Below are 14,812 nucleotides of genomic sequence, written 5' to 3' on the forward strand. Positions count from 1 at the left end.
ATCCCATTGGGAAAGCAAATCACTTTTTTTAAAATTTTTAAAAAATATTTTATTTTTTTATTTGAGAGAGACAGAGAATGAATGGGGAAAAGGGCAGAGGGAGAGGGAAAGGGATAAGCAGACTCCCCACTGAGTGTAGAGCCCAATGCAGGGCCATCAGGCTCCACCCCAGGGCCCTGAGAACATGACCTGAGTTAAATCAGATGCTTAACTGACTGAGCCACCCAGGTACTCCAGGGATGCAAGTCACGTTCAACAGAAATTCCTTCATAGAGACCCAGGGCTCTTCCTCCCCACACTACAGTGGCACGGACCATTCCATCCCTGTAGCCATGGGATTTTTCCTATATCTCCTACCCACCAAATTCTAAAGGGCCTTTTATCATCACATGCCTAATAACTATCCTTTTTTTTTTAATTAATTTATTTTATTTATAATAGTCACAGAGAGAGAGAGAGGCAGAGACACAGGCAGAGGGAGAAGCAGGCTCCATGCACCGGGAGCCCGACGTGGGATTGGATCCCGGGTCTCCAGGATCGTGCCCTGGGCCAAAGGCAGGCGCTAAACCGCTGCGCCACCCAGGGATCCCGCTTTTTTTTTTTTAAGAAACAGAGTAGGGGTGAGGCACAGAGGGCACAGGAGAGAGGGAATCTTAAGCAGCCTTCAGACCCAGCACGGGACTCAATCTCACAACCCTAAGATCATGAGCTGAGCAGAAATCAAGAGTCAGCGATGCTTAACCAACTAAGCCACCCAGGCACTCCAATAACTATCCCTTTTTTAGTAGAATTTGCAAAGTTAATCATTCTTGTTAAAAAATGAATTCATTGCCTATGATAAATTATTAAAGATAAAAAAAGTTTAGATGTTAAACCTAGAGTGCAGGAGCTCCATAAAGAATACACTTGTCTCAGTACTGATTTACTTAATTAAAATAAAACCCTATTTTAAAGATTCCTTCAAAAGCATACTCTAAAGTTAACTGTTTCAGAGAAAAATAAAACTAAACATCAGAAGTAACTTTTACATTCTTTTAACTAAAATAAGAGGTAACCACTTAATACAGAATGATTATTTTTGTGTATGCCCTGTTGTATATGTATTTTACATTCTGTTAAACTTTAGTTATACAATAATTCATTTGATTTTAGTGCTTTACCTTATTCAAGCAGTGAATACAGACACATTCAATGAATCTGAGAAGTTCCTGAACTAATCAGGTAGTAGTTTCCTCCCTGTGGGGTTATGAGGCCACGACCCATTTCTCCCTTGAAAAAAGAGAGAGAAAGGGGAAGGGGGGGGGGGAACCCTGCTTTCTACCCAAATGCATGCTTTTCCAATTTCCTCCATTTAATCCTTCCCAAGTCCAGCACCAATACTGTGATCCAATTCTAAAGAATCAAATTCTGCATTTAAATTCAGCAGTCCCATTGACCTTATTCAAATGCTGAATCTGATTTTTTATGCTAATTTAAACTTAGTGAGAATTTTTAAATAAGGGAGATAATTAATCCCAGCAAATCGTATTTCTAGTTAAATGTCACAATTAAAGTAATTCAATTTTTTTGCTCTAAAATTAGAAACCTGATGTGAAAGTTTGTTTCTCAGTTTGTGGTTTCGCTCCGCTCCTGCCTCCTGCAGATTGGCACTCGGCTGCTCTGGCGGCAGCATGAATCTCCTCACTGCAAAGCTGAAATTCCAATTTTATTCCAACGCAACTGTCAAAACGCCCTGAAGCAAGCTAAAAACAAGGAAAAAAATCTTTGGTATGATTTCACTTTCCATGTGTTCTTTAATGAAAAATTTATCATTCTAAATATTGGTGTTTACTCCTAAGTACTTTTTTTTTTTATCAAAAAAGAAAAAGAAACTGAGATTCAGTTGCTATTATTTCACAGGGAAATATAACAGGCCTGATGTTTTCCTGACAATTCTGTTATTTTCTTGTGTGGAAACACTGTATTTATCATATACTGTATGGCTGGTGATTCAGATATTGTAGAGACCTTATGGTGAACTGATATAGATGTAAACTCTTTATGCCAGATTGTTTAAGCAGAAAAAAACCAAATGCACTTAATTAACATCTGATGTGTAGCTTTTGCAAACACAAATGCAATATTTGTGTTTGAGCACTGGCAGTAATGACTGTGAACTATGCTATTAATGTCTGGTTTAAAGATGCTTGTGGTAGGACCACGTCTGGAATAACACAAATAAAAAACTGCGTTCAGACAAAACAATAGTGAAGAGCCCATTAGAAAAATGAAAAAGCAGTGCTCAGAAGAAACACATGTATTTTTTTCCTCCTTTAGATCAAAATTATTTTCAAAAATAGTTCCAGGCACCATCATCTTCAATCAATTAAAGGTGAAAAAATTCTATATATTTTCCTCTACAGAAAGATTTTCATTTTAAGGGGTCAGAAGTTGCTTAGAGATGTCTTTAGAAGTTCTATTTATTATATTAAGCTACTCTTTGGTGGGTAGTATCAAAACATGTGTGAGGGAAGAGTTGAGATGGTGTTTCAGGATATTTTACATTTTTATATTTGAAGAGTGACCTTCAAATTTGTGGATTGCATTACAGTTTGAATAAAGAGAGAAACTCTTATGGACCGATGTGCAACTCCCTCACTAAATATGTTTTTACTGAAATCCTGCTGGGTGCCAGGAACCATGCAGGTTGCTGGGTATAAAAACACAAAGAAAGTTAAAATAAGATAAAACCTAGCCTAAATGTGGTCTTTGTTTCAGAGTAACTAACACAGTAACAAACAGACTCAGAACTTAGGTTCAAAAACATAAACAGTTATCACACCAAAAGCAATTAGTCAAGGTTATATATCGGTACTTTACATTTTTGAGAACATGTACTAAAGGGAAACCGCAGCTGAAACAGGACATTTGATGACTAAAGCCATAAAACTCAAACATAATTGCTAAGTCTGATGCTCCCATGGCAAGAAGAATGCAGGACTCTTATGCATGTGGCTGGATCCACAGAAAATAAAGCTAAGAGAGAATTGTATGGCCCTGGACTGGGAGTGGCTCCCCGTGAGTCTGAATTCACCGTCAAGTCTTGAGGATGCTGCTTCTGCTCAGCTGTCTTCCTGCAAAATAGCTAAGGTGCTTTCCCAGAAGCCTCAATTTCTCATTTTGGAATCTCTCAGAGTAACAATCACCCAGAAAGGAAGTTACAGAGGTAGGTACGCATTAGCATCATCAGGGAATGAAGCCAGCCCAGGTGAGGGGAGCCTCAGGTGACTTGCCTGATCCCAGGTATTCCACAGCAGAACAGCCCCCTTCACCAGTTTAGGCAGAGACAAGACCCTAGTTCTTGGAGTTTCAATCACAGGTTACATACTTAATTACACATTGAGACTCTGATCTTCCCTCATCCCAACTAGATTTACAAGCAAACACAGAAAATTATGAAAACAGGTTCTTTAAAACAAGACTCATTCTAAAATTAGAAATTATTTCTCAAAGGCTAGGTAAAGTTTTTGGTGTGGGGTAAATTGGGCCATTCAACATCAAGAAAAGTGCCTGATGCCACACTTCTTATTTGTAGAGAGCCAAGTAAGCAGGAGCAGCTCTCAGTAACCCATTTAAATAACCAGATGGAAGTTCCTGATTCCAATACATACCAGTTACCTCCATCTACAATGCCTAAGGCACCACATGAAACTACAGCTCAGAGAACTGTCCTTATATTTTTAAACAATGATGCATATATGCAGGCCAGTCATACAACATATCATCCAGGAGTGTTTAAATGATCTCACAAATGTTTAGGGTTTTTAAATATATATGTATAAAGTATTTATTTATAGACCTAAAAGTATCAACTATTATTGCTTTGCCCTTATTTATGTTCCCTACAAGGCGGCCAACTACAAACTTTTAAAGGGAATTTGGCTTAAAAGATTTTGTGTGTTTGGCACTAACTAAGGCCGTTAATCATTTCTGACCTCACTTTTTTTTCCTCTTCTGTGTATAATATTCTCAGGGCCCTTCACAGCAGAAACCTGTTCCCTTACAGGTTATGTCTCCTATCAGGTACTATGCAGCACAGTTAGCTGTAAATGTTCAGTTGAGAGCCCTGACCAGTTCTATTTAATTCTTTTAAGAAAAAAGATAAACACAACTACAATGTGTTGAGGCTTTTTTGTTTTGATGGGAAGAGTGAAAAAATATGCTGAGAAACACTGATGTAACTAAAAAGAAAAGTTAGAAAAATCATATAGTCACTAAATTTAAAAATCAGGAGGGAAATTGCCATTGTTGGGAACTAAATTCACTGAAGAGCTAGGTGAATATTATCTGTTCTAATGACAAAAGTGTTATAAATTCTATTTCAAAAGATATCACTGTAAAAAAAAAATAAAGCATTTACTTCCTCCGATAGAAGTGTTTTTTTAAGGGAGAATTAATGCAAGTACGGTGATCTAAGATTTCGGATGATCATATCTCTTAAATTTGAATTACAATCTGGTTTGTGAAATGTTAGAAACTGTCTTTGTTCCTTAATTCACTGTTCCTCCTTGAAACATTTTTATTTTTCTGCCATTAGCATCCACTTGGAGACTCCTAAATGAGGAGTTCCTGATGAACAATGGGCTGACTAACCTTAGCAATTCATAATTTTACAAGTTTTTTGCACAAACTAAGATTTCTACCACTTGTCAGGAGACAGTAGCAAAAAAGGACATGGGGAAAAAAGTTGTGCTGTTTTCCCTTCTTATCTTGAATCCCCCACCTAACCCAAACTGAATGAACACACTGAGACCCAGGTTATATAAGAGTGACCAATGCAAAACCTTAATAATTACCTTTTTTGGAGATGATAGAAAATAATCATAAGATTGATTTAGAGAAATTTTTAAAGTAATCTGGAAGTATTAAGAATTTAAAAATGTTTTTCTTATAAATAGATGAGATAAATAAAATACATACACATATGTCTTACAATACTGAAATCATACTGTTTATAGTACTTTATATCTTTTGGCCTTGACACTGGCTATCCCCTCTTGCCTGAGACTCTTCACATCTCCACATGGCTAACAGTCTCATCCCTTCATGTCTTTACTCGAACGCTGCCTTTACAATGAGGCCTAATTTGGATTATTCCATTTATTTTTATTTCTTTGAAGATTTATTTATTTCTTCGAGAGACAGCACGCAAGCAGGGAGAGGGGGAGTGGGGAGACAAAGAGAGAATCTCCAGCAGACTGTACGCTGAGGGAGCCCAAAGCAGGGCTCAGTCTCATGACCTTGAGATCATGACCTGCACCAAAATCAAGAGTGGGATGCTTAACCCACTGAGCCATCCAGGCACCCCTGGATAATCCCATTCAAAATCACAACTCACCTACAACCTAGAACTCATGATGAAGCCCCTTGTCCTGTTCAATTTTTTTTTTTCTTTTGGCTATACCACCTATCATTTTTCTATCACACTATGTAGTTCATTATTAATCAACCTTGTTATTTATTGTCTGTCTCTTCAATCCCTCCCCACTGAAATATACATTCTTTGAGGGCATATAAATTCTATTTTGCACATTGATGATGATGCCTGGCACACACTAGGTACTTAATAAATATCTGTCACATTAATCCATTAATTACAATTCTCTCTATATTGTATTATATTTTCCATATCATTAAAAATTCTTCTGAAACTTCACACTTAATTGCTTGTATAACAATCTTTCACTTGAGTATGCTATAGTCCATTTAACCATTCCCAAACCCTGAACATTTGTAATGTTTCCAGTATTTGCTATCATAAATAATGCTTTGATAAACATACTTGTAGATAAGTACATCTACCTTTTATTATTTCCCAAGGATTTATCACTAGAACTGGAATTCCTGCAAGGCAGTTATATGCATTTTTAGAACTGTTGATACATATCACTGACTCACTTCCAGGAGGCTTTTTTTATATTACCATTAGCAGCATGAGTGCCTCTAACTACATCTTTCCCAGCACTAAGCATTACCTTTAAAATACCATCTTTAAATATTTTGTGCCAATTATGGCATCTTAAAGTTTTAACTTAGGATTTGCAGATGTTGATGAAATTATTCATGTAAATCACAGATCTCTGTGTAGAGTAAAATGAAGAAGAAATTAGAAATCCCAAAGGGTTGACCGTTTCAAATCAAACAATGTAAAATAGGCAATGATGGAGTAGAGACACAGATTATCTCAACCGTGAGCAATTCTTTCATGAGACTGGGAAGCAACATCCACTTTGGTTTAAATAATTACAAACCAAATTTGTTCCTAAGAGATGTAATATGAACATTTAACTCAGATTAACTTTTACTATCAGGTTAAAGTTCTTCCCAAATACTGACCCATTCATCTTCACTGCACTACAAAAACAAGAATTAAGTTTTTCAAGAGTCTGCTTAACCTACTGCTAAAGCCAGTTCTTCTGTGCCCCAACACTGATAACCCCCATTTCTACTTCCTGTCCACCTGACCAATCCCAGTCACCTGGCACCGCAATGACTTAGTCTGCAGTTAGGTTCCTTCAGTCTTTAATGAGCTCAAATTAGAAACCAGGAAACAGATTTCTGAAAGTTAGTTACAAAACTTACACTTCTACATTTGTGAGACAAATTGTGGGAAAATATGTGAGGTTAAAATTGGCAGAGAGCAATTAGTTTCTTCCTTTTTTCCATAACTAAATACTGAAAAACATCTATAATCACTCTTTAATAAATCTCTCTACAGTGTATTTAAAAAATGGCCCTTTAGTATCGTATCTAGTACTTCACAGATATAATTTCAACCGTACAGTCTTATGAGGGAGTACAGTTCTTATGCCCATTTTATAGATATGGGAACTGAGGCTTAACGAGATTAATGCCCAGTTCGCAGCCAGGCCAAGATTTGAGCACATCCTCACAGCCTCTGCTTTTTTCATTGTTCTACCCTAATTGATTATAGGTATCATTTCTTTGAGAGCAGAATTCTGCACAAGGCCTATACGCAACCACAGCAGAGCTGTGCCACAAGGAAATGTGCCTGCCCACCTCTTGTTCCTGGGGATCTAGTATTTTAACAACTGCTAGGTAGGTATTAACCACCAAAATGTTACTAATTTGTGACCCTCACAGAAGTTATTTGAGAAGGAAAGGATTAAAACTCAAATAAATGGCAGTAGGATGGAAAAGTACAGGGAACGAGGGCTGGATTTTGAAGCGGGGCACTGCCTTTCCCTAAGGCAAACACTAAGCACAGGGGAGTACTGGAGTAGCAGAGAGAGGCAAAAGTTGATGAGATCCAAGAGAAGAGAGAATATCATTCCCGGTGTTTGCTCTCTACATCATAGGAGCCTGTTCTCAAGCTGTAAGCATCCACTTGACTACATTGGATGTTTAAGTACTCAAAGACTTTCCTACCAGCTCAAATAGCCTCTACTCAAGCCTCTACCCCTCAAAGTGCCCCCATCACGCCCCCGGATACAACCTCACACTTGTAGACACAGCAGCAGGCCTCCAGGCACCTTCCCCAGTGTCAGGAGTTGCAACCACTGTCATCAGTGACCATGCTGCAGGGCTCATTAAAGATCCTGATTATATCACTCCTGGGGGCCTCTCTTCAAATATACTACCAGGGCTTCCAGACTATCTCGTCAGCTTATAAAAGCATGGGTGAGAGTAAAAGCCAAGAGAAGAACCTCACCTGATTCAAGGAGTCCCCAACTGTAAACCCTTCTACTTATGTGGGAGAAACCAAACAAAGGGGACCTCAGGATTCTAGTAAGTGTAAAAACAAAAGCAGAACAGAAACATACCAAGAACCTGTGAAACCACATCTTCAGGCAGGTGTAGATCCCAGGTCAGATTCAAGAGCACTGAAATCCCTCCTTATAAACCAGTCCAGTTGCTTCCTTCTCTGAACAAGAATGTACTTCTCAGGCAGGTCAGCCTCACCAAGAAGAAACACATCACAGCCAGGAACATGCAGGACCAAATTCTCAGCAAGACCCACAGGCAGTGGGATATTTTAACCAAATTAAACTGAAATCAAACACAATAAAAAGTAGAGCATATAATTTTCTATTGTGGTAAAATATATTTAACATCAAAATCTACCATTTTAACCAATCCTAAGAGTACCTTAAATATTTGCTCATCACTGTGTAATCATCACCACTAAACCAAATAACTTATACAATGTTTAAAAATCAAAGTTTGGGTATAATTAATTTTCCCTTGAAGTTAGTTGCATGGTAAAAGCTTGTTTTTGTACAAAGAGGATAAAATCTCCAACCCATCACAAATCTAGTTTCATGTGGAAAATTCATGACAAGAATTAATAAAATCAGTGCCTTCAATTTTTAAACAATTTTATAGCAGCACCAAATTGTGCATTTTGTTAAGAAAAAGAAATAGTTAAGAGTAAAAGGACCAGACCTGCACTGGAACCTGTAGCTACATGTACTATTAAATTTTAATTAAATTAATTGGAAAGGAAAAAAATGAAGTTGTCACTATTTGCAGATGACATGATATTATATATATAAAATCCTAAACATTCCATCAGAAAACTGTTAGAACTAATAAAATCAGTAAAATTGTGGGATACAAAATCAATACACAAAAAGCTGTTGCATTTCTACATACTAATAATTAACCATCAAAAAGAAAAATAAAGAAAAGAATCCTGTTTAAAACTACAACAAAAAGAATAAAATACCTAAGAATAAATTTAACCAAGGAGGTAAAAATGTATATTGAATATGAGACCTTAATGAAATAAATTGAAGACAATACCCAAAAATGGAAAGATATTCCATGCTCATGGATTGGTAGACTCAACATTGCTAAGATGTCTATACTCCCCAAAGCAATCCTCAGATTCAATGCAATCCCTATCAAAATTCCAACCAAGTTTTTCACAGAAATAAAATACACAATCCTAAAATTTGTATAAAGCCACAAAAACCCTGATAGAAATCTTGAGAAAGAACAAAATTAAAGCCATCATGCTCCCTGCTTTCTAACTCTATTACAAAGCTATGGTAATTAAAACAGTACAGTATTGGCATAAAAACAGATACATGTATCAAGGGAACAGAATAGAGAGCCCAGAAGTAAACCCACACATACATGGTCATCAATTTAGGACAAAGCAACCAAGAACAGCTGTACAATGGAGAAAGAACAGTGTCTTTAACAAACAGAGCTGGGACAACTGGACAGTCACATGCAAAAGAATGAAACTAGAGCACTATTTTGCACCACACGCAAAAAGCAACTCAAAATGGATTAAAGACTTGAACGTGGGGCACCTGGGTGGTTCAGCCAGTTGACTGTCTGACTCTTGGTTTCGGCTCAGGTCATGATCTCACGTGTCATAGGATTGAGCCCCGAGATAGGAAGCTCTGCACTCAGTGGGGAGTCTGCTTGAATATTCTCCCCTTATGCCCCTGACCCCACTGGCATGTCCTCTCTCTCCCTCTCTCTAATATAAATAAATAAATCTTAAAAAAAAAAAAAAAAGACTTGAATGTTAGACTTGAATCCATAGAACTTTTAAAAGAAAACATAGGTAAGTTGCTTGAGGTAGGTCTTAGCAATGATTTTTTAAATCTGACACCAAAAGCAAAAGCAATGAAAGTGAAAATAAAGTGGGACTACATCATACTAAAAAGCTCTGCACAGCAAAGGAACCCATCAACTAAATGAAAAGTAATGTACTGAATGGGAGAAAATATTTGCAAATCATGAATCTGATAAGGAGCTAATATCCAAAATAAATAAACAATGCATGCAACTCATAGCAAATAACAATCTAATTTAAAAATGGGCAGATCTGAATAGACTGAATAGACATTTTTCCAAAGAAGACTTGCAGATGGCCAAAAGGCACATTTAAAGATGCACAACATCATTAATCATCAGGGAAATGCAAATCAAAACCACAATGAGATGTGACTGCATCCCTATCAGAATGGGTATCATCAAAAAGACAAGAAACAAGTATGATGAGGATGTGGAGAAAAGGGAACCCTTGTGCACTGTTGGTGGGAATATAATTTAGTGCAGTGCTCACTTTGGAAGCACATATACTAAAATTGGAATATAATTTAGTGAAACCACTATGGAAAACAGCATGGAGGTTCATCAAAAAATAAAAAATAGAACTACCATATGATACAGCAATTCCACTTCTGGGTATTTATTATAAAAAAAATGAAAACACTTGAAAAGATGTCTGCACCCCCTTGTTCATTGCAACATTATTTATAATAGCCAAGACATGGAAGCAATCTAAGTGTCCATCGATGGATGAATGGATAAAGAAATTATGTCTGATACACACATGTAACATTTTTCAGCCATAAAAAAGAAGGAAATCTTGCCATTTGCAACAATGTGGATGGGTCTTGAGGGTATTATGCTAAGGGAAATATATCAGACAGAGAAAAACAACAAATACCATATGATCTCTCTTATTTATAGACTCTAAAAAACAAAAACAAAAACAAAAACACCACACAAACAAAAAACAAGCTCACAGATACAGAGAATAAACACATTGTTGGTTGTCAGAGATAGAGCGTGGGGGAGTGGGAGAAATGGGAATCAAAAAGTAAAAATTAAAAATAAAATTTAAATATATGAATGAAATATAATTAGAAATTAAGTTAAATGTGGCACTAGCCACATTTCAAGTACTTAGTAATCTAACATGGCTAGTAATCTCCCTATTGGACAGTGCAGACATAGAACATTTCCATAATCACAGAAAGTTCTATTGGATAAACACTAATCCAGATATTCTGTAAGGAAGTCTAATATTTAAACATTATTGGTGACTACTTTGTTTTTTTGTTTTTTTAGAGATTTTATTTATTTATTTGAAAGAGAGAGAGTGAGCCAGAGAGAGAGAGAGCACAAGCGAGATGAGGAACAGAGGAAGAAGCAGACGCGCTGCTGAGCAAGGGAGCCTAATGCAGTTCCATCCCTCCAGAGACTCTCTCCCGAATCATGACCTGAGCTAAAGGCAGTCACTTAACTGACTGAGCTACCCAGGCAACCCTGGTGGCTACTTTGGATGACAACTTGTTTTCATCCTCTTCCTCCATTCCTTACATCTGGATTTTCTGTCTCTAGCCTTATCTTCCAAGGCAGACTACAGAATTGCTTTCCAATTTTTTTCTGGGGAATTGCCTCAGAGGACTTCTGTTTGCTGCTGATGGCATCTTTTTATGGGACTAATTACAGTCCCCAGTAAGCAAGGAAAGAGATAACACATACTGTCTGTGATGTATAAAATTTAGGTATTTAGAGAATGGTGGTATTGCCTTGGGATGGCAGGAGTGTGAGCCTTCGTTATTATGGAACATCAGAGGCTAAGATTGGGCCTCTAGCCACAATAAGCATAGGAAATCTATCCAACTGCAATTTTAGGATTTGTTATTTGGTTTTTGTTTCTAAGGTAGGCTGCAATGTTGATGGGAGGGGTAAAGTGTGGAGGATATTAAAAGACATTTTGTACCCCTGGGTTGTATGAAATCTTGGGTAATGTTCTTCCTTTGAGTCGGGTTGGGACCCTAGCATTGGAAGCCCATGAGGTTGTACACACCACAAAGAAAATCTCCCAAATTTACTAAGTGATCTCTGCTTCTTTACAATACATTAAGATACTAAAGGACCACAGGTGGTAGGTAGGGCCAGATGCCCAAGACATGTACAGCCAATGGAGGTTTAGGAATTGTAAAATAATGTGTAGGCGGTTAGCTAAATTCTCCCCTCAAATCTGGAGTGGCAGGGGGTGGGCATGGCAAGAACATTTAGGAGAACAAGGATTTTAAGGCATCATAACACCTGACAGTTCTCCAAATTGTTCTGATCATCCGTACCTGCTCCATCATAACTCAGAGTGACTCCTACTTTGGCTGCTGCAGGAGCATAAAGCACGAACTGTGATGCCTAAAGTCTCTCCTACTAAACAGCGTGACATATGTTCTGGCTTTGCCCAGCTCTCTACCTATCCAGGCCAGCGCCTCCATTTCGAACTAGAGTTCTGGAACATTGCATTAGTTTATAAAGCCCTGAATGTCTGCAAAGAAGAATTCTTGGAGCCTGGTTCCTAAAGGACAAAGCAGTGGGAGATATTTGCTATAGCCACTCCCAAAAGTTAGTTAGCAATGGGGGTTTAAGGGCAGGGTTGCATTTGGTTTAGTGCAAACTGCATAGGATTTTTGAAGCCCGAAGATACCAGTTTGAATACCATTTCTGCTTCTTAATAGTTAATTGGGATCTTGAATAATTTATTTGACATCTCTGAGCCTCAACTTCTCGGTCTGTAAAATTTTAAAACAATTTTTTTAAAGCTTCTTCTGAAGTACCAACTCTTTATCTAGAGATATGGCAATTAAAAGGAATAGGAAAGGGGATCCCTGGGTGGCTCAGCGGTTTAGTGCCTGCCTTTGGCCCAGGGCGTGATCCTGGAGACTTGGGATTGAGTCCCACATCAGGCTCCTTGCATGGAGCCTGCTTATCCCTCTGCCTGTGTCTCTGCTCTCTGTATCTCTCATGAATAAATAAATAAAATCTTAAAAAAAAAAAAGGAATATGAAAAAGTATTTATCCTACCTTTCCTGTATAAACTATTTCAGGGTAGCTAGATAGCCTGAACTGAGGATTTTTTAACAAAAAAATCCAACTACTAAATGTACAAGTAATGAAATAATTAGAAAACTATCATTTTATAACTCCTAAGAAAATAATTGTTTCAGACAAAGATCATCAATAGATGAAGACCTCATGAAAAGCCAATTAGGAACAAAGGCATCACCAGAACTGAGGTAACCAGACATTATCAGTTCCATTAGGGTACAGTATAAAGCTTTTGGCTCACCTTTGAAGAATTTTTACCAAAAAAAAAAATTAAACTTCAAACCAATCAGGCCTCTAAATCTACTTAAAGTTTATAAAAAATATGAGAGATGAAGATATAAATTAAGTGATACCACAAAGGAGTAAACAGACAAATTTAGGACACTGACCCAGTTTCTGTAACCAGTAAAGGTAGGAAAAAAAGGAGGAAGGGTGATGCAGGGGGACTGATCTAGATCAAAACTGATAGAGATACAATGAATCAATGCTGTGCATGAATCATGTGTAGATCCAGATTCATACCAGCCCAGCACAGGATGACATGTGCTGGATTATACACTGGATATTAGATGGTACCAGAGAATTCTCATTTTGCTGGGTATGATGACACTGTAATTAAGAGAATGTCCACAGTGCTTAGCAATATGTATTGAATATGTAGGAGTGAAGTGACATGATCTTTGTGACTTGCTTTAAAATACTTTAGTAAAATCAAAGGAAAAGAAAGAAGGAGGAAAGGAGAGAAAAATAAAGGAAGGGAAAAAAAGAAAGTGAAAAAATTACTCCATAGAATAAATGAAGAAATTAAGATTAAATAAGCTAAGAAAAGCAACTAGCATGAGGCCTGCTGCATGGGACTCAGTAAACGATAGATGCCTTTCTCCCTGGCAAGCCCACACCACTCTTCTGAATTCTGGAAGTTCTGACTACCTTCCCGGACTGGTATGTCTTCACTCACTAGAAATCCCCGAATAGTTTAACGACACTCCTCTTCCATTATGTCTTCCACACAAAATCATGTGGAAGGAATCCAACTTAATTTTTGTTCTTTAATGAAGCCAGAAAAGGAAATATTTCATTATTCAAGTACAATGAAAAGACAACCAAAGCCAAAATGATAGTTAGTAATAGAGAGAGTACACTACACTCCTTATATTCAAGGAAATAACATTTGTGTTTCTAATAATTGCAACTTAAGAGCCCATGACAGGTGGGTATTTGTAATTTTGCTGAAAAATAAATTTAGATTGCCTGCATTTTAAAGAAGAGCATCAAATTTAGTCAGAAGCTTACTAGTAAGTTATTTTATTTGTGATATAAATTACATATTCAGAAGAGTTAGTTTTAATTTTATCATTTTATTTTCACAATTATCTATGTTAAAATCATCCCACATAACTTCAAATGCTCACACCATGCAAATCAAACAGGTCTTTTACAGAAGATAAAAATTCTGAATACTTCAAGCTCAAGCCTGTGGGAACCAACTCATTGGTTTTCAGGTAAGTGATTATTTAAAACCACAGTTCTGAGGTGGCTGGGGAGCTCAGTCCTTAAGCATCGGCCTTTAGCTCAGGTCATGATCTCAGGGTCTTGGGATGGAACCCCATGTCAGGCTCCCTGCTTCTCCCCTTCTCTCTGTCCCTCCCCCCAGCTGTGCACTCACACTCTAATAAATAAGATCTTTAAAAAACAAAAACAAAAAACAAAACAAAACAAAAACAGCTCTGTGTGCATTTCTTGTAAAGTCACCACTCTCTCTACAGTGAAGTCAAATGTTTCCAGAGTGGGGACTTCCAGCACTTTCAATGAATCCCAAAAAAAACCCAGAACTTCTGAACTAATTAATAATCCTTACTTCATACTTGTGCTCTCCCTCCACTGAAATTCATTTCTCTCTCTCTTGTGTTCACATAGTATTTTACAGCTTTTATAGGATGTAATATCAAATCTAATCTACTTGTATTATATAGTTAATCGTGGACTTTCATTCCTCTATCTAGGTTTCATACTCCCTGAGGCATTGCCTTGTCGTTAATCAACATTTGTTAGGTTGAATGAATTGAATTTGGTTCCTAAGCACTTTGCAAGTACTAGATACTGCAAACCTGGAAAAGTGGGCTCCATTCCAAACATACAAATGACAGTAAGG

The 14,812-nt window shown here is 37.3% G+C and overlaps 1 protein-coding gene across 1 annotated transcript in view; it reads right to left on the reverse strand.

Moving 5' to 3' along the window:
- Positions 1-6,323: 6,323 nt before the first annotated feature.
- Positions 6,324-14,812, reverse strand: part of FTCDNL1 (formiminotransferase cyclodeaminase N-terminal like) — a 30,338-nt gene continuing 21,849 nt past the window's right edge. Inside the window, 2 exon segments of the mRNA XM_041737741.1 lie at positions 6,324-6,393; positions 7,824-8,025. Coding sequence (XP_041593675.1) covers positions 6,324-6,393; positions 7,824-8,025 — 272 coding nt within the window.

Source organism: Vulpes lagopus, chromosome 22, assembly GCF_018345385.1.
Source record: "Vulpes lagopus strain Blue_001 chromosome 22, ASM1834538v1, whole genome shotgun sequence".
Classification (NCBI taxonomy): domain Eukaryota; kingdom Metazoa; phylum Chordata; class Mammalia; order Carnivora; family Canidae; genus Vulpes; species Vulpes lagopus.